Source organism: Dreissena polymorpha, chromosome 9 (genome assembly GCF_020536995.1).
Source record: "Dreissena polymorpha isolate Duluth1 chromosome 9, UMN_Dpol_1.0, whole genome shotgun sequence".
NCBI lineage: Eukaryota > Metazoa > Mollusca > Bivalvia > Myida > Dreissenidae > Dreissena > Dreissena polymorpha.
Genome location: NC_068363.1, coordinates 52090943 through 52118056, shown reverse-complemented (window position 1 = coordinate 52118056; position 27114 = coordinate 52090943). Strand labels below are relative to the sequence as shown.

The window sequence follows — 27114 nt, the reverse complement described above, 5'->3', positions numbered from 1 at the left end:
AAATGTCTTTGACAAGTATAGAGTGCTTCTTGTCTTGAAAATATTTAATGGCAGATTCTGGCAAAAAATAAAAACAGCTGATTTAATAGAAATTTTAGTTAAATAAGTGGACTTGCATCTCCTTTCCTTTAGATTCAATTGTGAACCAATCTAAATCCTTGTTTATTTTAATTATTTTTTTTTATTTGTGTGAAGTGGTGTGTTTCCCACTAAGTAATGTGTGATCATGAATGGATTTGATGTGTACCTATGTGGATCTAAACACTTTCTAATAATGATACAATTTTATATGTAATAGTTTGATTAACATGTATAAGGGACCTAATGTAGAACCCAATGTATTCGTGTACTAAATATTGTTATGCTGATCAAGGTAACATCATCCTGTTAGCATTGTGTTATGTAGTACACTGTTCTTACTTTATTTTTATTACAGTACAAGAAATACATCAAAATATACATCTCATTTGTCATTTATCATACTTTTCATGGATTTTCATAACTGCTGTAACATTAGAATTGGTAAAATTTGCTACTTGTGAAGATCCTCTATTAAATCACTTCAGTAGATCCTCTATTAAATCACTTCATTATAGGTTTTCAACAAAGATATATTCTCTTATTGCAGTGTGTTTGTACCATTTTAATACCAGCATTTCATAACTATGGATCAGGAAAAAATCCGAAAAATAATTAATGAAATCAGACACACACAAACGTTGGCATCCCAAATTGTTCTTCTTTTACTGTGCATATTATAGCTACATGTACATTGGAATTTTCTTTTTACTGTCAGTGTTTATTTAAAACATGTCTAGCCTTATATTGTAAATATAAAGGATGAAACAATAAAAAAAGGGTAAAATGTAGAATAAATGCCTTATATGTATGTACTATTATTGTATTTTTTCCCCTTCATTTCAACATTAATTATCACTTCATTAATAAGCCTTTTAACATTTGGACCATCCATAGTACTGAGGAATCACATACATTTGTGGGCTTTACAATTTTGTGTATGTGGGATCATGCCCTTTTAACATAGCATGTGATTTCAAAGAGTTATTTGTTTTAAATAGAAAATAAGCACATTGATCTTTGTTGTGTGCAAATGCAGGAACATGAAATGAAAGGCGTGAAAATTATTAAACTTTGAAAATTAATACTTTAACAGTATAAATAAATGAAGCAAATCTGAACTCCTGACTTCCAACATAAGTACAATAGGCTTTTGTTGCCAAATATCACAAATATAACTAAAGGTTCTTAAAACTCAGAAGGAACTTTTTCCTGCCACTGTTATAATGCATCATATGTACACCTGGTCACAGGTGTGTTCACAGTGCTAGAACTATGCAGGTAGTCATGTGCATGGATTGTGCACTTTTGGGTGATTCATTAAATTCTTGGCACACTGTTGACATGACTTTTTCATTGTACTCTGGTGCTGTTAGTCAGTGGTTGTGTTTCTAACAAGTATTCTGCTATATGACTTCATTAAGGATTTACTGCTTTTTATTGTTCTGATTTTACTTGTATTGGTCATTCTAAGTTCATAATAATTCTTTGTTATTCGAAGTGTCAAAAGTATTTAACTTCTTTACTTCTACGTTTATTCATTGAGCAACAAATAATATTAACTAGGTATACATATGTATAGGGAGATTTTAAACAAATTCTTAATCTTGTTCACATGTTAATGCCCTGTTTTGTCTTAATTAATAAACAACAACACTAAAATGTATTTCACATATCACAAGAGTTGTCAATGTGTGACATTTGTTGTGAATCATTCTGTTTGCCATGATTTTAACATCTTTAGCTTTAGGGAAATATTTGTGTAAAGATTTAGTTTTATAAACCCGTTTTGAGCTCGGCCACTGACAGTATCTAAATCCAATTATTTCTTGTGTTCACAGTTGTTTGTGAAGTAATGTTTACAGTTTGGATATGTGTTGTACGGACACAGGTTAAGTAGGATAAGTTATTATTGTCCTGAAGTTGGCAATTGTCTTTGATCTGCACATTTTGGACCAAGTTTTCAATTAAAATTGGATGTTGTAAATCTCCCCTATTAGATTGGGGTAAAGCAGGGCAGCTTGGAGGGCATCATCCATGCGTCAATAAATTTAGTTTGCATGGACCAACCATGATGACATTTTGGTAATAGCAAGTATTGGATGAAGACAAAGTCTGGGATTATGTTTTGGGGTGTCCTCTCAAGGTCACGTTCACTTACTAAAAACTGTAGCTGCTCAAAAACTTAAGTTTGGATGGAGATATTGCATTGAACTTTTACGAAAGTAGCTTACATGTACATGAAGACCTAGCTTTGGGATGCACAAATATTCCATTAAAAAGTAAAAACATCAAAAACCTGGTTTAGACACCTTACATACCCAACACACAAATACAAAAAAAAAATTGCAATAATAATGTTTGATTTAAAAAGCATGATTGGAGACATGTCTTGAAAATTAATCAATGAAATCATGTCTTCAACATTATTGTGGTCACTTGTCCAATATACAATTTATCTGGAGGCGAAATTAGGTGTTTTAACGATTCAAGGGCTTAGGTTAGGTACAAGTGCTACAGATAGCCCTCAATGGGTAAATATCTGCTATGATATTGCTGTCATATGTCTTTGTCACCCAATATTTTCAATATTTTAAGACCCTAAATACCTAAATAGATCTTTAAGTAGCTTTAATCAAATATAATTATGCAGAGTCATAAATGCCTTTAAAGTGCTGAGATGTTGACATCTGACACAGTGGGAAAGAGATACAATTGTCATTGTGTTCTATCTATGCTTTTCCCATTAATAACATTGTTGTAGACAAAGTGCTTAGTAGGCAAAATTGATGTCCTTGTTGTTGAAAGACATGGTTTGTTTTAGCCTACATAATGACTAGAAGTTCATTACAGTGTCTATTGGTAATTGTAGCCCATTTTTTTTGCCTAGTCTGATATTATCATTCGTGAAATGACAAGTTCATTTTACTGTTAACATTAGTAAGATGACAAGTTCATTTTACTGTTAACAAAATAGTACGTGAAAAAGGCTGCAGGATAGTCAAACACAAACTTGGCTGCTGACTGCATATGACTGTTTACATGAAGTCCCTGTGTCACAGCTACTGGGTGTTAATTAATACTTTAACCAGGTATGATTACCTGATGAATTGTTAATGCTCATCTAATTAGCACATTCTTGTACAGTGATAGTGTAATAGGATATGCCCTGTTGACTTGGTTTTGATTTTTCACAGAGTTATGGCCCTTTGAAATTTTCGTTAAAAATTCTTGTCCCCCCCAACTACTGTGCCCTCAAGACGTTTCCTTTTATCTGAATATATAGTGCAATATTGTGACAAAAAAAAACTTTGGGTAGCATCACCCGTCTCTGACGATTTCTTGTTTTTCTTTGCCTAAGAATGTCTAAACCAATATACTGTTAAGAAAATTTGGTAAAAATCAAAAGTTTGCATTTCACGATCATATGGAATCTTTGATGGGAAGAATGAGGTGCTGAAAGTGACAATAATAGAAAGGAAGGGTTTGAAAGCATGATGATCAGCCCAGTACAATATCTAGTGGATGTCAGTACAATGTTACATGATATAGGAAATAAATAATGTTTTGTATCCTATTTTGTGTGTCAATGAACGGATATAATAATGCAATTAAAACACAATTTAACATGAAATCATCACATTTTAAATTTCATAAAGTATAAGCCTTATTTTATCAATCCTCCATGTTGAAAAGGGCCAATTAGTCTAAATGAAATGAAAGATAATTAGATCATTTGTCTGTACAATTGATGGATAATAGATGTGCTTTTAAGTTACAAATTGTTACATCATGATCTGCCATTGTAGCAGTTACCCCGCGACAAGTTCCGAACCCAGGTAATTTCCTGTCCTCGTCTCTCGTTGTCGTGGAATTGTTCTAGGCCTCACAATCGTGTATACTGTAATAATCTGAGTCGCGTTCTGAGAAAACTGGGTATAATTCATGTGCGTAAAGTATCGTCCCAGATTAGCCTGTGCAGTCTGCACAGGCTTATCAGGGACGACACTCTCCGCTTTTATGGTATTTTTCATTTAAAGGAAGTCTCTTCTACACGAAAATCCAGTAAGGGTGGAAAGTGTAGTTCCTGATTAGCCTGTGCAGACTGAACAGGCTAATTTGGAACAACACTTTACGCACATGCCTTATGCCCAGTTTTCTCAGAACAAGACAAATCTGTTGAAGACATACATAGACATGTAGCTGCTCACTCACTCTGCACCTATGCATGATTTCTGTTGTCTTAGATGCAACAACAACAACAACAACAACAAATCTGGCCTGTTGAGCTAAAATTAGCAAAACTATGATAGTCTTCATCATCAATCAAAATTAGCATTGAATAATTTCAATGTGTGTAACTAATATAACAATGCAAAAACAACACCAATGCTTTGTTTTACAGAAACAAGATTTTTTATTATTTCAAATAAAAATGACCAGTTTACCAGGCCATGAATATAACTTGTGGTGTCATGTATTATTTGACAGATTGTAGGACTATTCCAGCAAGCTAACAGGGCATGCAAAGTTATGAAATTAATTATGTACTTTTAGCGTCACATATTCAGGTACTGTTTTCTTTTATAAATGCATATTGCATGATAATTAAATAGCATAGACCTACGTCTTTATTGGATGAGTTATTTAATGCATTGCAAAAAATGCATCCTCAATGGGAAGTTATAGAGATATATCTAAATACAATCAATTCAAGTTTTGTGGTTGATTGCTAGCATGTTTACCGATATGTATTTAAAAAGCTTTTGCTTATAAAAGCTTTATGTTTTTCATATGTGTGTTCCCCTAAACTGACGTTACCTTGAAATGATAATTATACAGCAAATACTTTAGAAGTTTGGCAACATTATCCTTTCAACAATGTCTGGGGTTTGTGTACATAATAAATATCTCAGTGTGATAAATTGTTTACTTTATATTTCTTTAGAATCCATGTTTGCAAAGTAGCACATGGTACTTAGGGCAGATGGAACCAATCAATCTTCCGCTATCGCTCATTACTTCAATTTTAATATGCTTACGGAAATTAGAAAGCATGTATGTTTAGGATTCTGCATATGTTTTTATTGGCATCAATAAACGTTTACAAATAAATGGAAAACGTACCAAGATAGTGATATACTATTTCATAATAATACATTCATGTCGAAAGTGATGTATTAAAATTGTTATTCATGTTATTCAAACAATATATTTGCAAGCCCAGCAATGATGCAGATGAATTGAAGCTTTTTATTTTACGAAGTTTTGCTCATTTTTAAGGTCCAGACTAATTGATAAATTATTAGGTGTTTCATGTAAATATTAATGTTTAGATTTAATTTAATATGCCGGTATTGATTCAAAACTCAACGTTCATGTTAATTGCCATTTACTTTAACATGTGTAAAATTAAACTTACCAAATGTCTGCTCTCATCGTGCAAATGTATTCTTAAAGTCAGCTAGACTGAGAATGAATTATAACTTGTGTCTTCGAATAAGATACCTGAATCTTCAGGTGATAATATACAGGTCTAATCCCACTGTGGATTGAACTAGACTAAAGGCCCAGAGCAGTGGCTTATGATATCTAAACTATTGAATCTTTTTCCTGCTGCCTCTACTAGGAATTTAAGATCATGAGATTTATAGGGCATTATAGGGCTACAGAAGCAGTTCAATAAGAGACTGCCTGCCTACCTGACAGGATATGAATCAGAGCCTAAAATGAACCCCAAAATTACATCATATGTCTGCTGAAAGATTATTCCTGCAAAAAAATCATTACTCTTCTTTCTCATGTATGTCAGGTGTTCTTGGTAGTTTTTTGTGCCTGTCAGTATCTGCAAGAATAATTATAATTTTGTCTGCCCTATTTTTAACATACCCAAATGTATTTTTTTTTCTGAAAGCTCAAAGGTTCACTTAACATGGATTTTCTTTTTGCTATTTGATTTCTGGTATTGCGCAATTAGTCAGGTGGATGGTAGTCAGGATAACATGAGACATTTTTGTATGACTTTTTCCCTTCTGGCAAGACAAGAGTCACATTTGTCATATGCCTTCTCTTATGTTAAAAAAATACACAAAACACGAAATTGATTCAAGATAAGACACTGAGTGTTTAATTAACAGTGAAATGTCAAGATTCATTTAATAAATCACATGAGACGACCCACAGCCTGTAAAGATGTTGTTACTGTTAAATGGATTTATCTGTATCATAAAATACCATCCAGCTACTGAAGTGCTTGAAACAATATCCTGAATGGACAGGACACATTTATTAAATAGACGAGGTGAAGTGGGTTATGTAATGTATATGAGCCGGAGAAACTGTACCTTATACACGCGAATGTATCTTATCTAGGACAAGACTTCACTTCATAATCACTAGATTAGATTTTAGATTAGAAGAGACCTGCCTTAATGGAAAAATTACATAAAGCAGAAAATGTTGTCCAGCACAGGCTAATCTAAAATACCTTACACATAATGCATTAAGTCTTTCCCACTTAGAAGAACAGTGGAAATGGCTATGTGCAAACAGCATTTAACCAGAACAGCTTGCGCATAACTCGCAGTCAGTTCAGGTTTAATGCTGTTTGCTGCTCATCAGTATCTATGTAAGGGCTGAAAGTGAAGCCTTTAAAATTTGAATCTAGTATGGAAGGCCTTAAATTAAATAGAACTTGTTATAAAGGGACTACAAATGCATCAAAATATGTATCTAAGTGGTAAAGGGTTAACTCTCTCAGTGCGGGAACCGAATTTTGAAGGCCTTTGCAAACAGTTTGGATCCTGATGAGACACCACAAAACGTGGCGTCTCATCAGGATCCAAACTGTTTGCTATTCTGATAGTATTCTTTGAGAAAAAATCGAAGAAAATGCTAATTTTAGAAATTCGGCAGACGACATTTTAGCAGACGACAAATTTCCCAGCATGCAAAGGGTTAAGTTTTTTCAGAGTGCGGCTCATATTTATTGTGCTTACCTGGTTTGAACATGGTACATTAGCTAAAGAACCTTTATCACCCCTAAGACTGATGTTGATTTCCGTCTGGAATATGGCCAAAGAAAATATACAAAACTTTCGTTACTTTCTAACATGTGTTTTCAAGACATATGCTATTGGCAACTTGTGATGTTATCACTTTTAATTTAACTGGTGTACACTTATGGTTTTACCATTTAAAAAAAACAATGCTAATAAAGATGCTGAAATTTGGGCTCACTTGTATTACAGCATGAAAGCACATTGATATTGTTATGGTTTCATAGTTATTTCCAGGTGTTTCCAATTAATTTAAACATTTGCATTTTTTCATACATCATAATCAGTTTATGGGAAACTACGGGTTTTGAATGTCAGCAGTAACTAGGGCCATCATTAAAAATTCTTTTATTTGGCATAACCCGACCGACCCACTAAAATCGGACCAACTGAATTTGTTTTGTAACTTTCCAAAAATATTTATGCCCCCCTTCGAAGAAGAGGGGGTATATTGCTTTGCTCATGTCGGTCTGTCGGTTGGTTGTCAGACGATAACTCAAGAACGCTTGGGCCTAGGATCATGAAACTTCATAGGTACATTGATCATGACTTGCAAATGACCCCTATCGATTTTGAGGTCACTAGGTCAAAGGTCAAGGTCACGGTGACCAGAAATAGTAAAATGGTTTTTGAATGATAACTCAAGAACGCATACGCCTAGGATCATGAAACTTCATGGGTAGATTGATCATGACTTGCAGATGACCCCTATTGATTTTGAGGTCACTAGGTCAAAGGTCAAGGTCACGGTGACCCAAAATAGCAAAATGGTTTCCGGATGATAACTCAAGAACGCATACGCCTAGGATCATGAAACTTCATAGGTAGATTGATCATGACTCGCAGATGACCCCTAAAGATTTTGAGGTCACTAGGTCAAAGGTCAAGGTCACGGTGACCCGAAATAGTAAAATGGTTTTCGGATGATAACTCAAGAACGCATATGCCTAGGATCATGAAACTTCATAGGTAGATTGATCATGACTTGCAGATGACCCCTATTGATTTTGAGGTCACAAGGTCAAAGGTCAAGGTCACGGTGATCGGAAATAGTAAAATGATTTTCGGATGATACTCAAGAACGGTTTTGCCTAGGATCATGACACTTCATAGGTACATTGATCGTGACTCGCAGATGACCCCTATTGATTTTCAGGTCACTAGGTCAAAGGTCAAGGTCACAGTGACAATAATCGTATTCACACAAGGGCTGCCACTACAACGGACAGCCCATATGGGGGGCATGCATGTTTTACAAACAGCCCTTGTTTTTTTTTTGCTCGCCGAAAATTCTTTCCGCTTAATTTGTACTTTTCGCTTTTTATCCTTTCCAGTTATTTGCGTCATTTAATTGAATGCTCTTTCAAGGATATCTAGAATAGCAATGAACAAAACGTGTACTGGTATTTATTTCAGTCACCTATTTATTTGACATATGTATATGTGATTAATTAGACTTTAAATACAATTAAACCGCTCTTGTTTTTCTAGTATCCCTTTAATTAAAATACGCTGCTGTCGTTAAGGATAGTTTGGGAGTAAAAAAACAAATTAATTAATTATCACCGTTCAATTCATTTCGGCAATCGGCAGAGATGTGTAATATTATCGCCATATAACTAATTAATTAATTATCACTCTTTAATTCAGATCGGTAAATATTCGGTAGAAAGATTAAAAGTGGTCAGCTTAGAAATATTTATTGACGGGTATTGTCAAGTTTGTTTCATTTGCTTATCTCTTTATACGACTTTTCGACCGGTAGCTATTTTGGAGGCAGACGGCGATATTAAATGTGTATTCAAATTATACAACATTTGCGCATGAATGACCCAATATTATCCGATAGCTCCACCCGTTCTCACGTTTCATTCGACAACGTCATGTCATGTGTAAGCGAGCTCAATGCTGATTGGCCAGCTACCATGTGCACTTCATTAACAATAAGGTCAAGCAATGTCTAATCGGGTACAGACCAGGTTTCGTTAACTGTTCGAATTGCAAACACTTTCATTGAAACAAAGAGACAAATATAGAAAACCAGTCCGAATTAAAAAGGGCGGATGTTTTCAACGAAATTTTACTAGATTTTCGCATTTTCGCAATTTAGACTTTTCTTGAGTCAAATTTTCAATTGTTTTGCAAAAGATTCAAATGGCGAACAACGGCGCGAGCACTGAGAACGTGTTATTATTGGAATAAATGCTATCTACTACAGGGCTCGCGCTGTCGTTTTCCATTTGCGAAAGTATAGCGAATTTGGCTCTAGAAAAAATATAATTTGTGAATATGCTTAAATCTCGTTAAATTTCATTGAAAACATCCGCCATTTTAATCCGGAGTGTTTTTTTAAAACTATTTTTCTCTTTGTTTCCATGAACAATTTGAAGCGCATATGGTAGCGGGCCAATCAGCATTGAGTTCGCTATCGGGTAATATTGGGTCATTCATGCAGATAATGGAATACACAGTTGATATTGTCGTCTGCCTACAATATAACGGCGATGGCAAAAGTCGAATAAAAAATAAGTAAATGAAAAGAAGCTCTTTATAGAAAAAATAGACTAACGAATACGCGTGCGGTGATACGGACGGTGCAGAAAAATCTTTACCAATTTCCTTTCATGAGGCAGAAGACTTGGAGCTTTATTTGATAATTACCTTTCAGTTTGGTATATGTCGGAGTTCAATGTCAGAAAAAAAGTACTAAAAAAAAAATCCCTACCTACCGACCCACCCAAATTTACCTGGGTCGGGTTAAGCCAAACAAACTATTTTTTAAGGATAGCCTAGCCATACATTTAGCATAATACCAGTATACTCCTTCATGAGCAGGTCCTTACAGATATTTTACAAGTACTGGTACATGTATAATTGCCAAGCTATCATACTGTCTTATCATCTGCTAAAATGCTTACACCTTTCATTAAACTTCTAACAGCCTTGCCTCTTTGAAAGAAATATTATCTACAAATTACCCCCAACTTCCTTCAGTAAACTTTGAAAAAAGCTGTCTGATATATAATACATGTATATGCAGATTTATGGTATACCTAAAACAAGTGCTTTTAAGTGTGAATGTGTTAAGGATGATTTAAATACATCAAAAGACTCTAATTTGAAGAAAAACCAAAGCAATAGTTTTCACAATTCATTATCCAATAACTGATTTTTTGAAGTAACATTTGAATAAAATAAAGTTGAAAAGAAAACATTCTTGAAAAGCCTATGGAGAATTACTGCATGAATACCGGGTACCATGCTTTGTTCGCCTTCATTAACCTTACATTACGGTGCGCACAATCCAAAAGTATGATTATATTGTCAGATTATAATAGTATACATTTACAACCTGTTACCAGCGGAAAAACTTTGTGTATTATACAATGTATCATGAACACTCAGTTATAACTTGCAGCTTCATCCTGAATTTTATCATCTCATTGATCAGTGATGCACAGTGTTGGCAGATAACCTGCATGAATATAAATGCAATGTAATGTAGCCAAATAAATTTTATCATGCATGAACTGCATAATTCCAGTGTGGCATGGGAAACTATTGTATCTGACTAAATAAGATTTAGTCGATACAGCAGTTTAACAAATGTCCTCGTATTGTACTTTCTAATTTGCAATGCCTTTGTAATGCCATAGCACTAAGAAAATTGTTTTATTGCACCATGTTGCATTGATATGTAATTTTTTAATTTTTATTTAATGTTTTTCTTGGTTTATTTTTCATCTTATCAAGTTTATAATAACAGTCATAATTATAGTAAATGATTGATATGTACATAGTTTTAAATATTTTTTCAACCATATAATAAGGTTGACTTTTCAATTTGAAATAAACTAACTGTTTGGTTTCGAAAATAAAATCTTGAAATTCTGAAAACAACAGGGAAAAACAAATGTGTTCTCTGAAAGCTCGTAATGAATTATTTAATTCTTTGATGTACAGTTGAAGACAGTGGTGTTCTACAGTTATGACATATTCACCTTGAATACTTACTTTATATGTTAGTTGAAACCTTTTAGTTATAGCTCAGTTGTATCAAAAGCCTAAGGCTTATTGAAACGCTGGCTAGACTGTTTCCTTGATGGAACCAGTTGTTGATGGTTTTTTTTTTGGAAATTCTGAAGGATGCTCCCTCAGGGGTAATTAAACCCTTGACTGCTGGATCTATAGGCAGACACCATATCCAATATGCCATAGCGACTTAATTTATGTTGTTTGTTCCACATTCTTTTTTCTCTTCAATTTCATGTTGTATCCTTGTGGATATTTCAGGAGGAAGAACGCCTTGATATTACGTACCCAGCTCACGGTCCGAGTCCATGCTGTGATAGGTACGTATGTACGTGGCGTGTATGTATGAGCCTGGTCTTGGGAAAACTGGACTTAATTCATGTGCATAAAGTGTTGTCTGAGGTTAGCCTGGGCAGTCCCTAAACTGGATTAAAAAAAGACTTTCTTTAAATGCAAAAATACCTTTAAAGGGAAAGTGTTGTCCGTCAGCCTGTTAGCATGTGCAGATTGCTCAGGCCTATCTGGGATGACACCTTACGCATATACATTAAGCCCAGTTTTCCTAGAATAAGGCTTGTATTTATATTTTCTGAAAAATAGGGTAAAAGTTAGAGAACAGTAAGACCAAAGTATTTGTGTGTGCTCACTTGTCGACAACATGCTCATGGACCTTTAGTCCGGGTTTGTTGTTTGTCACCATTTACCCTATGAACATTCTAGAAGACAAATTTTAATTGCCCAATCTTCATAACAATTTTTCAGAGTGATTCTGATAACGAAAAATGCATTTATTTGATAATTATTTTTATAATATATATACAAGTAAAAACTGTGCACAGTGTAACATCATTATCAAAACATATTATTACTGTTTTGGTGCCTGTCTTGACATAAGTGTACCAAATATTGTAGAATAATCTACAGCAATAATTTGTTTCCTTATAAAATACATTACATATGCCAAGCTGTTGGGCTTAAGCAAGAATTTATCTGTTTTTGATATCTTTTAAAGGTGGGATTTGCGATTAATATTAGATAACCACATTGATATGTTTATTTATGTAAGTGCTGTAATGCATCTTAGGGATTAGTAATGCTTAACACCCAGTGTTATCTAGGCAGGCAGAAAATCAGATTATGTTTAAGAGGACATATTTTACTGCCCAGGTTTCCAGAGGCATTGAGAGTTTTGAGGGATGTTTGATAAATATTTTAATTTGATTTAACCTTTTACCACTTAGATAGGTATTTTAAGCTCGGCTGTTTTCGGAGAAAACCCGAGGTATTGTCATAGCCAGTGCGCCGTAGGCGCCTTAATTGCTAAAACCTTTACATTGGCTCTAAAATCATAGTCCTTCCACCTACAACTTTGAAATTTCATATGTAGCTGCACCTTGATAAGTTCTACATGCCACACCCATTTTTGGGTCACTAGGTCAAAGGTCAAGGTCACTGTGAACTCTAAAAAATAAAATTAAAAAAAATCTGACAAGCTTTCACAGCCGAGCGTGGCACCCATTATGCGGCGCTCTTGTTATGCATTTGTTGTCCCTAAGAAAGTTACATTTAATTTAAGACCTCTCTTACTTAATTCAAGTTTTGAAGGGTTCATTTCCAACCCTGAGATACTGATGAGCAGCAAATAGCATGAAATCCGAACAGACTACAAGTTACTCGCTGGCTGTTCTGGTTTTATGCCATTTGCACATAGCCATTTTCACTTTGCTTATGAGTGGGAAAGGGTTAAATATTTAAAATAATGCAGAAGTATTAAATTAACCACCAGATTCATATGTTTTACATGTCTTCATAATATATGGCAAATAAACACAATCTCTTGTGTATAAATATTGAGCTTTTCCTGAAAATATTTGTCAAATACCTGACCCTTCATAACCCATAAGGAATGTTGTTGATGATCCAAATTATATTTTGATTGGCCCATGTGTGAGTGTTTGCAGCTTTAGACTCTTAAGATTTAGATTATGTTCTCACACCACTTGAACTAATGTCCAGTTTGCCTTTCCTACTGACCGGCTGACCAGCTAGATGTGGGATATTGATGTTACAGAGTTCATAATGGCAGCTTAAAATCATAGACATAGATATTATCCATTGGTTGTTTTAGTATGTGTTGAAATACTTTAATACAAATCTTTCTGCTTCAAAATGATAAAATGATTGTTTATGGCCAATATTTTAATATGGTCTACGAACAATACTATATAATTTTTATAAGCATATCTTTCATTTCTCGCTTTGAAAATCATTGTGAGGTACTGGTTTTAGCCAGAAAGTTGGATGTGAAGTGAATGGTTTTCCTAGTACAATAGCTGGTGCACCATGTCTTTAGTTTTCAATGTAACCTGATATATTATTTATTGAAACATGAGCCCAGCTTTGGGAAAACCAGGCTAAATGCATTTGTGTAAAGTATCAGACCACATTATCCTTTGCAGCCTGCAAGGGCTTATCAGGGAGGACACTTTCCGCAATTATGGAATTATGGGTTTAAGGAAATATCTTCTCAACAAAACTCCAGTTTAGATGCAGTGTTGTCCCTGATAACCCCTGATAAGCTTATGCAGACTGCAGTGGCTAAAATGGGATGATATCTTATGCTCATGCATTAAGCCCATTTTATCCCGAGTGCAGCTCATTTATATTGCTTAACACTGCCTGCTTTTATGCATGTGTATTTTATAAGTTGATAAAAAAACACTGTATTATGTGAATTCAGGGAATAAGACATCAATTTGGGAATAAATTGTGTTTTATCAAAAGTGCATAATATGCAGTTTTATATGTTGCATATATCTAGTTTTACAAATTATAATTAAAACATATACTTGCATGTATAATAGCATCATTTAAATTGATTTTACTTCAAAACTGGATTTTTTATTAATTAAAAAAACAATCCTCATGAAATGAAACTGTGTCCATGCCGCGCATGGACACGGTTTAAAAATACACTTTAAATGATACAAATTCAATCACTGTTAATGAAAAAGTCATGGAAAATTTCTTATTAAGCTTAAATTATAGATAATATATTACAAAAATATATGTAGATCATGAAATTAATAGTTTTGTTTGAGAAAATCACCAAAATGATGTCCATTCCCAGTTTGATGTCTTATTCCCAATTCACATAATACAGTGTTTAAAACCATTTATTAGCCTCTATTAAGAGCATTAATAGCTTCACAGATCTCACCATTTTAGAAGACATTAACATCATGATATTATGCAATCATAGAAGATGATAATTATAATGGGATTGAAAACAAAATACATTTGTCCATTAAAATCCACAATCAATTTGGTGATACGCACTTATGGCTTTCAACTGATGAGTTGCGGTTGTAAAATACATGTAGAGACTCATTTAACACTCATGAGATTGCATGAAAGCATGGACAAAGCAGAAAAGATGGGAAGTTAATTTTTAATTCATATAATATGCATAAACAACACAATTTTATTTGACCAAAAGTTCAGTCTAAACATGACTCTTGGTGTTAAGGCTGATAAGGCGCAGAGTTTATTCCTGTTATTCCCTGGTGTCCAATAGCACCATTATCTGGATAGGAACCATCTGTTATTGAACCAATAATTAATAGCATAATAATCATATACCTAGGGCAACATTTCACAGTGTATGGATATCTATCATGTTCTTGAAGACCAATGTATATTCACACCACAATTCATACAGCACAGGGGCCTTTTGTGAACCTCATAAGTTTAGAAAGTTTTGAGATGAATATTAATGAAAACAAGAAATATCTTTTAAAAAGATATACGGCGTAAATAGTTTAATGAATGAGATCAAGGATAGCGAATGTCTTTTTCTGTGCAGTTCTTAGCTGCATCACACGCAGTACGGGATGTTACGGGGAGTTTTCGCGGCTTATTTTACATTATAACATATTGCTGGTCATAAACCTATAGATACAAAACAGAAAACCAAAAGAAGAATGGAAGTGAAATTTAAACATATGAGTCAACCGGCCACACGAGAACAAACCTGTTTTAGTGGTCTGTCGGGCATTGCTATTTGATTCGATTATTAACAGTATCGAGAATCATCGTGCTTATGCTTTAAGTGATATTATGGGCATTTTGCACTGTTGAATTGAGCTGAAAAGAATTAACAGGTCAAAATAGTTAGTTAAAATGTGGTTACTGATCAATTATCTGCAACTCACCTTGCTACCAGTTGTTTATAAAAATATATTTTATATTCGATATTCTTACGTGACCCACCCAGTCCTGTAAGCCGAAATGATCCGTAAAACAATAGTGTGTCTTTGTGTCGTATGAACAAATCTGCACTAAAACTAAATTTAGGTTCAACTCGTAAACGCATGATCAGTTGTCAAACGAAAGTACGGTTAATATTCAAATGCATTATTTTTCTCTTTCTGGTATATTGTTTTAGTATGTTGATGCTGCATTAATTACTATAAGTGTATATGAAGTAGAAACATCAAAAATAATCAACGGTTGCGATAGACACCTATAAACTGTTACATGCTCATAATATCACTTTAGTACATTAGGCAATATGGTGGAATAATTATTGTTAAATTTATTAAAAATAATATTTATCATTGTATTGTTGAAAACACATTAAGAATCTATTATTGACATACCATAATTATATTGCTGAATATCTTCTTTTAACATATTTCTGGTCTAAAGAAAATTCCAGGTCACCTAGTTCACGGATAGCGTCTTTATTATATAACGATTATTTTACTGACCGCGAACTCCAGTGATGACCTGTATATAAACTCTGAATGTCCGCGACTTGACCCGAAACCTCGCGGGTTGAAATGCAATTCTTTAAAGTGAGGCCTCGCTTCCACTGCTCTTTATACTTTTACATGTTAACATGTTGACAGGAATATGGAAGTAAGTACTAAATATGAGAACATAGCCTTTTAAGTATAAACGCTTTTGCGCTGGTAATACTCTGAAAATAAAAGGTGTACGCACAAACTGTATTGATGTCGAGAATTGAGTGTAAAACTGTTCTATCTATTAAGCCTTTTCATTAGAGATAAAATTGTTTTATTCAGTAAAACAGTGTTACAAAGACGCGGATATGTTTCCAATGTTCTGGTGGTATACTCAAATCAGCCAATGGAATAAATGAAGTGTATTCATTCGTACCTAGCCGCGGGAAATTATATTTGAATTTTATTGGACACTTACAAAGGTCAAGTCAGGGTGAAAAGCTGGCTTATGCAGCTTACGCCGAAAAATGTATTTCAACTACAATGTTATTACATAAAGTGGCCAGTATTGTTGATGTTTTTAGCTCCACTGGCCAGAGGCCAGCGGGGCTTATGTCATGGTCCTGTGTCCGTCGTGCATGCGTGCGTGCGTCCGTGCGTTAACTTTTTCTTTAAACATCTTCTGCTCCTAAACTACTGGTCCAATTCTGATGAAATATCTCAGGAATGTTTCTGGGGTGAACCTCTTCCAAATTTGTTCAAATTATGCTCCTGGGGTCAAATTTGACCCTGTCCTGGGGGGTCAAAAATTGAAAATTTGCTTATATAAGGCCTATTTTGTGAAAACTTTAAAAATCTTCTTGTCCATAACCATTGGGCCTAGGGCTACCAAATTTGGTATGTAGTGACATCTTATAGTCCTCTACCAAGTTTCTTTAAATTATGCCCCTGGGGTCAAATTTGACCCTGCCCCAGGGGGTCAAAAAATTGAAAATTTGCTTATATAAGGCCTATTTGTGAAAACTTTAGAAATCTTCTTGTCCATGACCATAGGGCCTAGGGCTACCAAATTTGGTATGTAGTGACATCTTATAGTCCTCTACCAAGTTTCTTCAAATTATGCCCCTTGGGTCAAATTTGACCCTGCCCTGGGGGGTCAAAAGTTGAAAATTTGCTTATATAAGGCCTATTTTGTGAAAACTTTAAAAATCTTCTTGTCCATAACCATTAAGCCTAGGGCTACAAGATTTAGTATGTAGTGACATCTTATAGTCCTCGACCAAGTTTCTTCAAATTATGCCCCTGGGGTCAAATTTGACCCTGCCCTGGGGGGTCAAAAATTGAAAAATTTGCTTATATAAGGCCTATTTTGTGAAAACTTTAAAAATCTTCTTGTCCATAACCATTGGGCCTAGGGCTACAAAATTTAGTATGCAGTGACATCTTATAGTCCTCGACCAAGTTTCTTTAAATTATGCCCTTAGGGTCAAATTTGGCCCTGCCCCGGGGGGTCAAAAAATTGAAAATTTGCTTAAATACGGCCTGTTTTGTGCAAACTTTAAATATCTTCTTGTCCATAACCGTATGGCATAGGGCTACCAAATTTAGTATGTAATGACATCTTATAGTCCTCTACCAAGTTTGTTCAAATTAAGCCCCTGGGATCAAATTTGACCATTCCACAAAATTGAACATATGCTTATATTGGGCCCATTTTGTGAAAACTTTAAAAATCTTCTTGTCCATAACTATTGGGCCTATTTCTACCAAATTCGGCATGTAGTGACATCTAATAGGTCTCTACTTAGTTTGTTCAAATTATTCACCTGGGGACAAATTTGACCCGCCCCAGGGGTCACAAAAATGAACATATGCTTAAATAAGGCCTATTTTGTGCAAACTTTAAAAATCTTCTTGTTTATAATTATAGAGCCTAGGGCTACTAAATTTGGTATGTAGTGATATCTAATAGTCTTCTACCAAATTTGTTCATGATTGGCAGATGACCCCCTATTGATTTTCAGGTCACTAGGTCAAAGGTCAAGGTCATGGTGACCTGAAATAGTAAAATGGTTGCCGGAGGATAACTCAAGAACGCGTGATCATGAAACTTCATAGGTACATTGATCATGACTTGCAGATGACCCCTTTTGATTTTCAGGTCACTAGGTCAAAGGTCAAGGTCACGGTGACCCAAATTGTAAAATTGTTTCCGGATGTTAACTCAAGGACGCTTATGCCTAGGATCATGAAACTTCATAGGTTCATTGATCATGACTCGCAGATGACCCCTATTGATTTTTAGGTCACTAGGTCAAAGATGAAGGTCACGTTGACTGGAAATAGCAAAATTGTTTCTGGATGATAACTCAAGAATGCATATGCCTAGGATCATGAAATTTCAACTTCACAACGTCACAGTGACAAAAAACGTAATCAAACAATGGCTGCCACTACAACTGACAGCTCAAATGGGGGGCATGCATGTTTTACAAACAGCCCTTGTTATGAAAAGTATTACCCACGCTATATTATTTGTACAATTCAGATTGATGTTAATCAATAAATTAACATATATTTTAAACAATTTTCTTATTCAGGAGTGTTATTTTACTTGTTTTAACATTATGCATACATCTCTTTTTATGTCCCCCCACTATTGTAGTATAGTATTGGGAATTTTTTAGGTCCCATTTGGGAAAAATATATACTGTTTCGATTGGGAATGGGTCCCCCATACAGGACCCAAACTTGAACGAAAAAAAACATGCACATGTCTTGAAGAAAAAAAAAATCATTACATTATTTCTCCTAATGTCAGTTTAGTGGTTAGTGTGAAAACTGACATTAAGGATTCTGAGCATGGTCAGGAAGTGATAGATTGACTTCTGTTGTACAATTAGTATTTCAAATTCTTTATTCTTTCAATAATGACTTTTGCTTTCAGGGCACATTACAAAAGAAATTCCTGATGTTTTGTATTAGTCTTATAAAAATAACTCAACATGAAGTTGATCCAACAATTTTAAGCCTTTTGTAAATGTTTGCCTTAAGATTTGGTCAAATTATTTGAATACCCCAGTCTTGAGATAGCGCATGTTTCATTCACAGGTAATACACTATGATTATGTGTACATAATTGATAAGCAAATAATGGTTGATAATTATGCCCAGGTGAAAGTGATATATTATGTTTGGTTATAGATATTATTGAATCTTAACAAATCAGTGTTATTGACTTCCCAATTTTCTAAATGTTGGATACATTGTAGTTGGCAAAATGACACTGCAGTTTTTGCCAAAGAATGAGAGTACTTAAAATGTTTTTGTTTTGAATGTGACATATCCTAGTTTCATAGCTGTGTAAAGATGTGACATCAGCATTGTAATTTATAACCTAGACTGAAATCTTATAATGCCAGTCTTTAAATCTTATGTCAGATTCTACCCTGCAAACAAACATTTATATCCTAAGTGAAGTATTTCAAATAGACAGGCTAGAAATACACATAAATGAAAGTAAATACTTACTTTATAATTGATAGTTAAATGATAGTTAAATGATTGCAGGCTTATACGTTATGATTCTTGTCTATGAATAGAATTTCATAACTGCAAATAAATCTGGCAGGTTCAGAACAATTATATAAATAGGATATTGTGATAATTTAGTTAAATATGCCAATTAATTTTTATTTGTAATGTTATGTAAGAATATCACAATGTTAACTATTTATGTTTATTTTTAGCTGTATAGTAACTTTCTTTGACTTAAATTACAACTCTTCAGTGTACAAAAGTGTCAAGTCCAGCATGTCAGAGTGAATAATAGTAATAAAAGTTATACCAATATAAGTCTTTCGTATAATTTTTTTGCCTTCTCTAAATTGGACCCCCATGTACAAGTCCAGATACAGTACAGCCAAAGCGGCACAAACATAATCCGCGGCTACGCCACGGCCAGATTATTAGTCTGCGGCGGCCGAATCGTGTGTTCACGCGGCATCGATCCGCGCAACGACGCCGAGTCTGTATTAACCTCGCGTACTTCCGCGGAGTAAATCCGCCGCATACGTACGCGGCGGATCGAGTGAAAAGATATCCACCTACATGTACATACATGTATGTGTAGTGTAGAATTAATTACGCGCAACTGTTTATGTTTCGTTCGATTATCATTATTAAATTTGTAATCCGAAACACACTTCCGAATTTTAATGCTAACGCGTCCTTTGGCAAATTCTAGCGTCAAATACACAGTGCAAAAATATCCTTTGTTCTATAAAAAGCGAGCGAAAATTATGCAGACATGTAAAACGTCATTTGAAAAGTTTGGGTGTATTTTGTGTTGTATATATACATGAACATCACGTCAGGCGTAAATCGCGTGTTCAGTGGGGAAAAAAACACCCGATTAGACGTTATTTCATCATCTCTATAAATAGTAACAAATTCCAAAAATGTATTTGATACTTAAGGAAATATCGAGAATGTTTGTGTATCGTAAATATTTTCCAGCATTTGCTTTAAAACTGGAATATACGGGATTATCGGGTAATTAGTAGCGATATTAACTGTATAAAAGAACAAAATAAAACGTGTTTATATACGCATATTCAAACAATAGTGATAATAAGCTGATAATTAACAAAACAACAAATACGTGGTCACCGTCTTGATTATTGATGTGGCTTCAAACTGCTAATTTTCTCAGCTAAAATATAATAGCAGAATCAACATGCAATTAATTTATAAATCCACCATATGCTGGAGCCTTGACCACTTGTATGTGCGAAAACATAATTACGTGACCTTGTTTATGTGTGAAATACATACACTACGGGCGGGAAACAAACTTAATTGGCCAGACACATTAACTACATGTATATGCTAATACAATCCGCGCACAATAAATTTATTATGATTTTAATTATTATTATAATTGTTCTTTCAAAATTTGTTAACTACATGTAACTTATAATTTTAAAAAGATTTTTTAATTCATGATGCGCATCGACTCGGCATCATGTCGCGGATCGCGGCATGCCTCGGCGGACAGATGCGAAGTTTCGCGGCAAAATGGGACTTGCCGCCGCATACTGACGCGGCTTCAACGACTGACGCGGCATCGACTCGTTTCGCCTTGCCGCCGCGGATCGCGAAATACGTTTGTTCCGCTTTGGCTGTACTGTATTTACACACAAAATATTCTTTGCATACTTCTTTACTGCTTCAGTTCCTGGTATAGGGATAAAATAAACATAAGTAGAAAATGAGTTTCATATTCATTATAATGATTTCTATTTTCAGAAAAACTACTGAATTCCAACGGACGTGAGCTGCGCCGTGCCTTATTCTCACTCAAACAGATCTTTCAGGTAGGTTCACATGCACCTTTTGGTACTTTAGTAAGTTTGGAGACAATGAAGAAAATCCCAGAGGATTTTGTTCCCTTGGAAAAAGTTTGTCATACACACACAGGAAGGGGTATATTGCAGTCACAATTGACAGCGGATTGTAAATCGTCTCTTAAAATGTTCAGCAAAGTCGATATCGTTTTGATCTTAAGAATGGCTAGTTGCAGCTACAGATTAAATTTCAAGCACCCTCGGACTCTGTTTTTGAAATTCAAGCGCCCTGGCGAGGGACTGTAAAAATACTAAAATGGCCAGTGATATGGGAAAAGTATGTCAATTTTAACAATTTTTTTTATATATTTAACAACTAAGCACTTTTTAGTACTAGAATTTATCACATTCAATAGATGTTATTATCACATGTTTGACAGAGAAACCAAAGAGTTGTTTTCCCTTAGATAGTGGACCATCAGAAAAACTGAAGAAAAAAAGTAATGTTTTAATGCTATTTTACAATGTTGTGCAGAAATACCTGGCTTTTGAGTCCAAAATAGATGTTTCAACATTATAGGAATTAAAAGATTCTTCGCAGAACACAAGTTTGGCTAGCAAAATGATATATAATCTGTATCTATTAAATAATGTGATGGTTTAAAAATACTTTGGACTCAAATTTGAAGAAGCAATTTTCAGCATCTTTGAAGTTTTTGTCAGATGTTTGATTAGGCATGTCTCGTAATCTTGATTTTATCAGAGCATTTCCGCAGATTTATTTTTGGAAATTCATTATAAAAGGGGGTTAAATATAGACTAATGCATTCATGTGTACATGCTTTGAAACCATGCCAGAGATGCCTTCTTTTTTGGCTGCACGAAATGTTATCTTCAGGATGTTATCCAGTAGACTATATTGAACTGCTTTACATTCAGAAATAAATTAAGTTATTGCATTCCTACTGAAGAAGATAAATACAACAACAGCAGATGGGGGTCTTTGTTCCATTCAGTAAATAATAAATTTTTGAATTGCTTGTGGAATCTGGAACTAGTTTTTTGTCTGTCTTTACTATATACTACTCCTTTGTTTATTGGGCGTGTTAAGTTTGGTATACAAACAAGTCTTATTCTAAATATAACAAATCTTGCACTATCTACTGAATTGATGATGGTTGCAACAGCAGAATCCCCTCCCCAAACAATATAATCATTAATATCCAGAATGGCAACACCCTTTTAGACTCCTGCTAAAACTGTCTTCAAATCAATGCAGCCAAACAGAGAGAAAATTATCATGACTAGGTAATTGATTGTTGACGCAACACTGGGCTATCTTTCTGATGTCAGCAGCAGCCAAGTAACTAATGGTGGTAGTTAGCCTTTTCCCGCTCAGAAGCATGTGACAGTGGCTATATGCAACCAGCTCGAAGCCAGTAACTGTTCAGGTTTTATGCTGTTAGCTGCTCATCCCTATTAAAGGATTGGAAATAAAGCTTTTAAGACTTGAATCTAGTAAGACAGGTCTTTATATATACAGTCAATCTTGTATTAAGAGACCACTCAAGGGAGTAATCAAAAGTGGTCTCTTAATAAAACGGTCTTTGAATACAAAAGGCCATTCTGGAAGAATGCTTACCCTCAATTTTAATCTATATGAAGGATTATCTCTTTTATCCACAATGATTTTAACTTTTATAATAAAATGAATATAAACACAATACATAAACAATATTTTACTTATAATGTGTTTTATTTTTCACTTATTATAAATTATCATTTAGTATAAATCAATTGTGTGTACATATTTATTTGCAAAAACAACATAGACAAGGAAATATTTTTCCTAAGAACAAAGAATTTTGCTAAAAATGTGTAACAGTCTACATATACATGTGTACAGCTAAAACTAGAAATAAATGTCAGAAGCCAAAAGCTATGATATATTATCACATGTATTTCTCTTTCCGTTTCTATATTGCGCGTTTTTTTTCACCTGACACATTATTTTCCACGTCTTCAAGCACCTCGGCTTTACGCTTAAGAATGTTCTGAATTTGGGTTTTTCCGACTCCAATCTCGTCTGCGATTTTACGTGCACTTATACTCTTTGACAATTCCAAAACCCGAATTTTCTCGTTCAACGTTAACACTTTTTGTTTTGACATTTTAATTTCTGCATGTACACTTAAGGAAATCTAGCACGATTATGATACATAATGAGCTGAAAAAATTAAAACACGTCAATTGAAAACAAACAATCAGACCTGGTTGGAAAATTGATTAAGTAAATAACAATGTGATTGGCTTACAAATATCTACTAATTAGCATTATTACAAATTGGTAATGTACGGATTTCGACAGATGTTGCCGATTAATAGTTTATTTTCCGCACTTCTCAGGAAATGTTTGTCGCGTACAGTGCATTGGTTCTGCACCTGCTTTCTATACTCGAGAAAAATCGGCATTGTCTCTTAACGATCCACATAGTAAACTATTTAAGCTGTAGACTGTGCGCAATACGTTCCCCTATTATTCAACTCAATAAATTAATACGCAGTCTACAACAATACCGGTCAGAACCGGTCAACGAGACAAAGCATAATCATAATGGTTGTGAAAACAAAGCAGAGGTGTAACAGTACATCTTATCGGCTTAGATAAACAATTAACACGGATTTGTCCCTGAAAGATCGATAGATTAACCACTTTTACCTCCTAGTGGTCGCTTAATACAAGATTCGGACATCAAAATACACACAAATCAGCGGTCGCTGGTCGCGTAAGACAAAAGTCGCTTAATACAATATCATTATATAGCGAAAAAGCTCCGTGGGATTTCAAAATGGTCGCATAAGACAAAGGTCGCTTAATACAAGTGGTCGCATCCACAAGATTGACTGTACATGTAATTTGATTTTCAAAGGGACTACAAAAGTGTCAACATTGTTATTTAAATGGTCAAGAGTTATGGTTGAACCCTTTCCCCCATAAGAAGCAAAGTAAAAATGGCTATGTGCAAACAGCATAAAACCAGCGAGTCACTCAGGTTTTATGCTGTTTGCTGCTCATCAGTATCATAGGGTTGGAAATGAAGCCTTAGAAACTTGAATCTTGTAAGAAAGGTCTTAAATTAAATTTGACTTTCTAAGGGACTGCAAATGCATGAAAATATGTATCTAAGTGGTAAAGGGTTAAAACTCAAGTTGCCTGGCAGCAGCTATAGTGGCTCTGTCTGGCCTGCTTCTGCGCCCAGACTGATAAGACAATTAGAGTGATTTCTGTGCAATTACCAGGTCAAAATGGGGAGGCGTATTTGGCTACACTTCTTGATTCTGTATGTGATTGCACACATTTCATTAAATGCACATGTTTTTCATACATTTGAATTGAAAAATATTTGAAACCAACAAAAGTTCTTTTGATACATATTACATAATATTTTCAGTTCAATATTGAACAAAATGCATGAACAACCACATGAACTATTCCTACTGGTATGAGCTTGAAACAAAAAGGAATGATTGATAAAGTGTAAAGTTAAATTATTTGAATTAATCATTATTAAAGTCATGGATATTAAACAGTCGTGATCAAAATCCTCTTCATATTGGTTACGATGACCAAAGGAGGAGCAACAGTTAACTATTATAAATAAAAGGATCATGCTTTTAATTTCCTGCCCAGCCCATAAAAGTTGTGTAAGGATTGATATTGAAATCATAATTTTTATTGCCATTCTCCCTCACAACATCTGACAGCATTTCTAGTTAAATGCATGCACTTAATAATTGTTAATCAGCTTACTAAGGAAAGTTTGGGTTGGCTAACTGATTGCAATGATATGACTGGAATACCATAGAAAATGGCGAATATATCAAAATAGAAAGTACAAATTAGCCTTGTTCCAGAAAAAATGGGCTTCATATATGTGCGCAAAGTGTTGTGCCAGATTAGCCTGTGCAGTTTGCACTGGCTAATTATGGAAGACACTTTCTGCCTAGACTGAATATTCATTTAGAAGACACTTCCTTTAAAACAAACAGTCCATAAAAGCGTAGTGTCAATCCTGATTACTGTTTTCGCATATATAGCGCACCCCCATGTATAATGCGCGAGCTGTTTTTTTAATTGCAAAAATGGTGGCTATTATGAATATTCACAATTACAAAATGATTTTTTTGCAATTTAGAAGCGAGGATAGCGTTGTATCAATGTATATACAACCAAATACGTTAGCCTGTGTAGACTGCACATGCTAATCTGGGATGACCCATGCATTAAGCCCAGGTTTCCCACAACACGGCGCAAACAATCTCACGGTGCATGCATATTCTGTTGCAGGATGACAAGGACCTGGTTCATGAGTTTGTCAACAACGACGGACTGGACTGCCTTATCAAGGTTGGAGCCGACGCCGACCAGAATTATCAGAACTACATACTCAGAGGTGAGCTGGAGCTGTTGTTTACAAGGCTTCATTGGGAAAAACTTTTTTTTTAAAGTTCGTAAACTATCAAAAGCTCCTAAAGTAATTCCATAGAACCATAAACTCTCATAACTCTCAGGCTATTTTATGTTTATGTCTTTTTGTGTGATAACATTTGAAATGCGTACATTTTGCTCAAGTCAAAGATGTTGTGTGATGTTTTAAAACAGAAAACTTTGGAAAACACGCACACATTTTAATCTGAAATTCTCATATAAGTACAACAGAAGTTATTATTTCCTTAAAACTTGTGTGAATAGACCCCCGAGGATTAAGCCTAAAAAACTATTTCAAATTCTACGGGAATTTGAAAGTTAGGTGATTTTTCTGCTTACCTACAGAAATAGAAATGAAGAAGAATACATTTGATAGCTTTTCAATGTCATGAATGTTTACCTTACTGTAAAAAGGGAAATTCAAAAAGCATTGGCAGGCTTTTGTGAAATGAAGCAAGTAACTGAAGGATGCTTTGTAATATACGTCCTCGGAATTAGTCTATAAAATCAAGTACACTGGTAGTCATTCATCTGTATATATTAAAATAAATGTGGCTGGACGTTATAATCTGAACCCTATGGGGCAGAGATTTGTGAACATGATCTAATCCGAAGGATAGACCGAATGAATAATGTATCCTTATTTATAGTCTTATCGTAATATCTCTCACTGTGCATCAGTGTGATGAAATACTTAGTAAAAAAAGCAAGCTGAGAAGAACTAATCTGACTTGAGTTCATGGTCTTTCCATGGGGTAAATAAAGATTATTAGGTTAGTATCAAGAAGATAACCTAGCGAAGACTTAGAAAACCTAGATCTCGGGCCTTTTCTGTGTTTATCACTAACTGTGTATTCTGTTTATCCCATCATTTAGCATTTTTCTGTCTTCATTTTGTATGTAAGCAAAAGAAAATCGATGAACAAAACAAACCCACATGAACACCCAATGAAATTCTGGAAATAAACAAAATGATGTCGCTGTATTACATCACTATATTGGGTTTGTTTGCTGTATTAACAGATTTTAATACATCAAATTTATCAGATGGGGTTCTTGTTGATAGGGATAAAATTATGGGAAGAAACTGGAAAGAAAGAGTACAATATCTGTCATAATAAATCACACAAAGTTGTTTTGTATTTATTTAATCAAGCAAGCATCCTTAGGCTTTTCTGAAGAGACTTACATTTGTTATCTGGAAACAGCTAATACCTAGTGCATTTGTTAAGATCTCAAGAACACCCTAAGATGGGAATAAGGACCTTATGATATAATGATACAATCTTGCTCATCATTTATACTTTGGACTGTTGCTGTTGTATCTTATTTTTCATTCAAAAGTTGGCTTAATCTTCAAT

The 27114-nt window shown here is 34.5% G+C and overlaps 1 protein-coding gene across 13 annotated transcripts in view; it reads left to right on the top strand.

The window, feature by feature from the left end:
• Nucleotides 1-27114, top strand: part of LOC127844790 (FH1/FH2 domain-containing protein 3-like) — a 108578-nt gene that overhangs the window by 24305 nt on the left and 57159 nt on the right. For 12 of the 13 annotated variants that reach the window (XM_052375252.1, XM_052375262.1, XM_052375259.1 and 9 more), the window contains exons 6-9: nt 3888-3917; nt 11430-11488; nt 21227-21294; nt 25613-25718. In XM_052375252.1, coding sequence (XP_052231212.1) covers nt 3888-3917; nt 11430-11488; nt 21227-21294; nt 25613-25718 — 263 coding nt within the window. The remainder of the gene's footprint in view (nt 1-3887; nt 3918-11429; nt 11489-21226; nt 21295-25612; nt 25719-27114) is intronic. The other variant, XM_052375253.1, reaches the window with a different exon arrangement.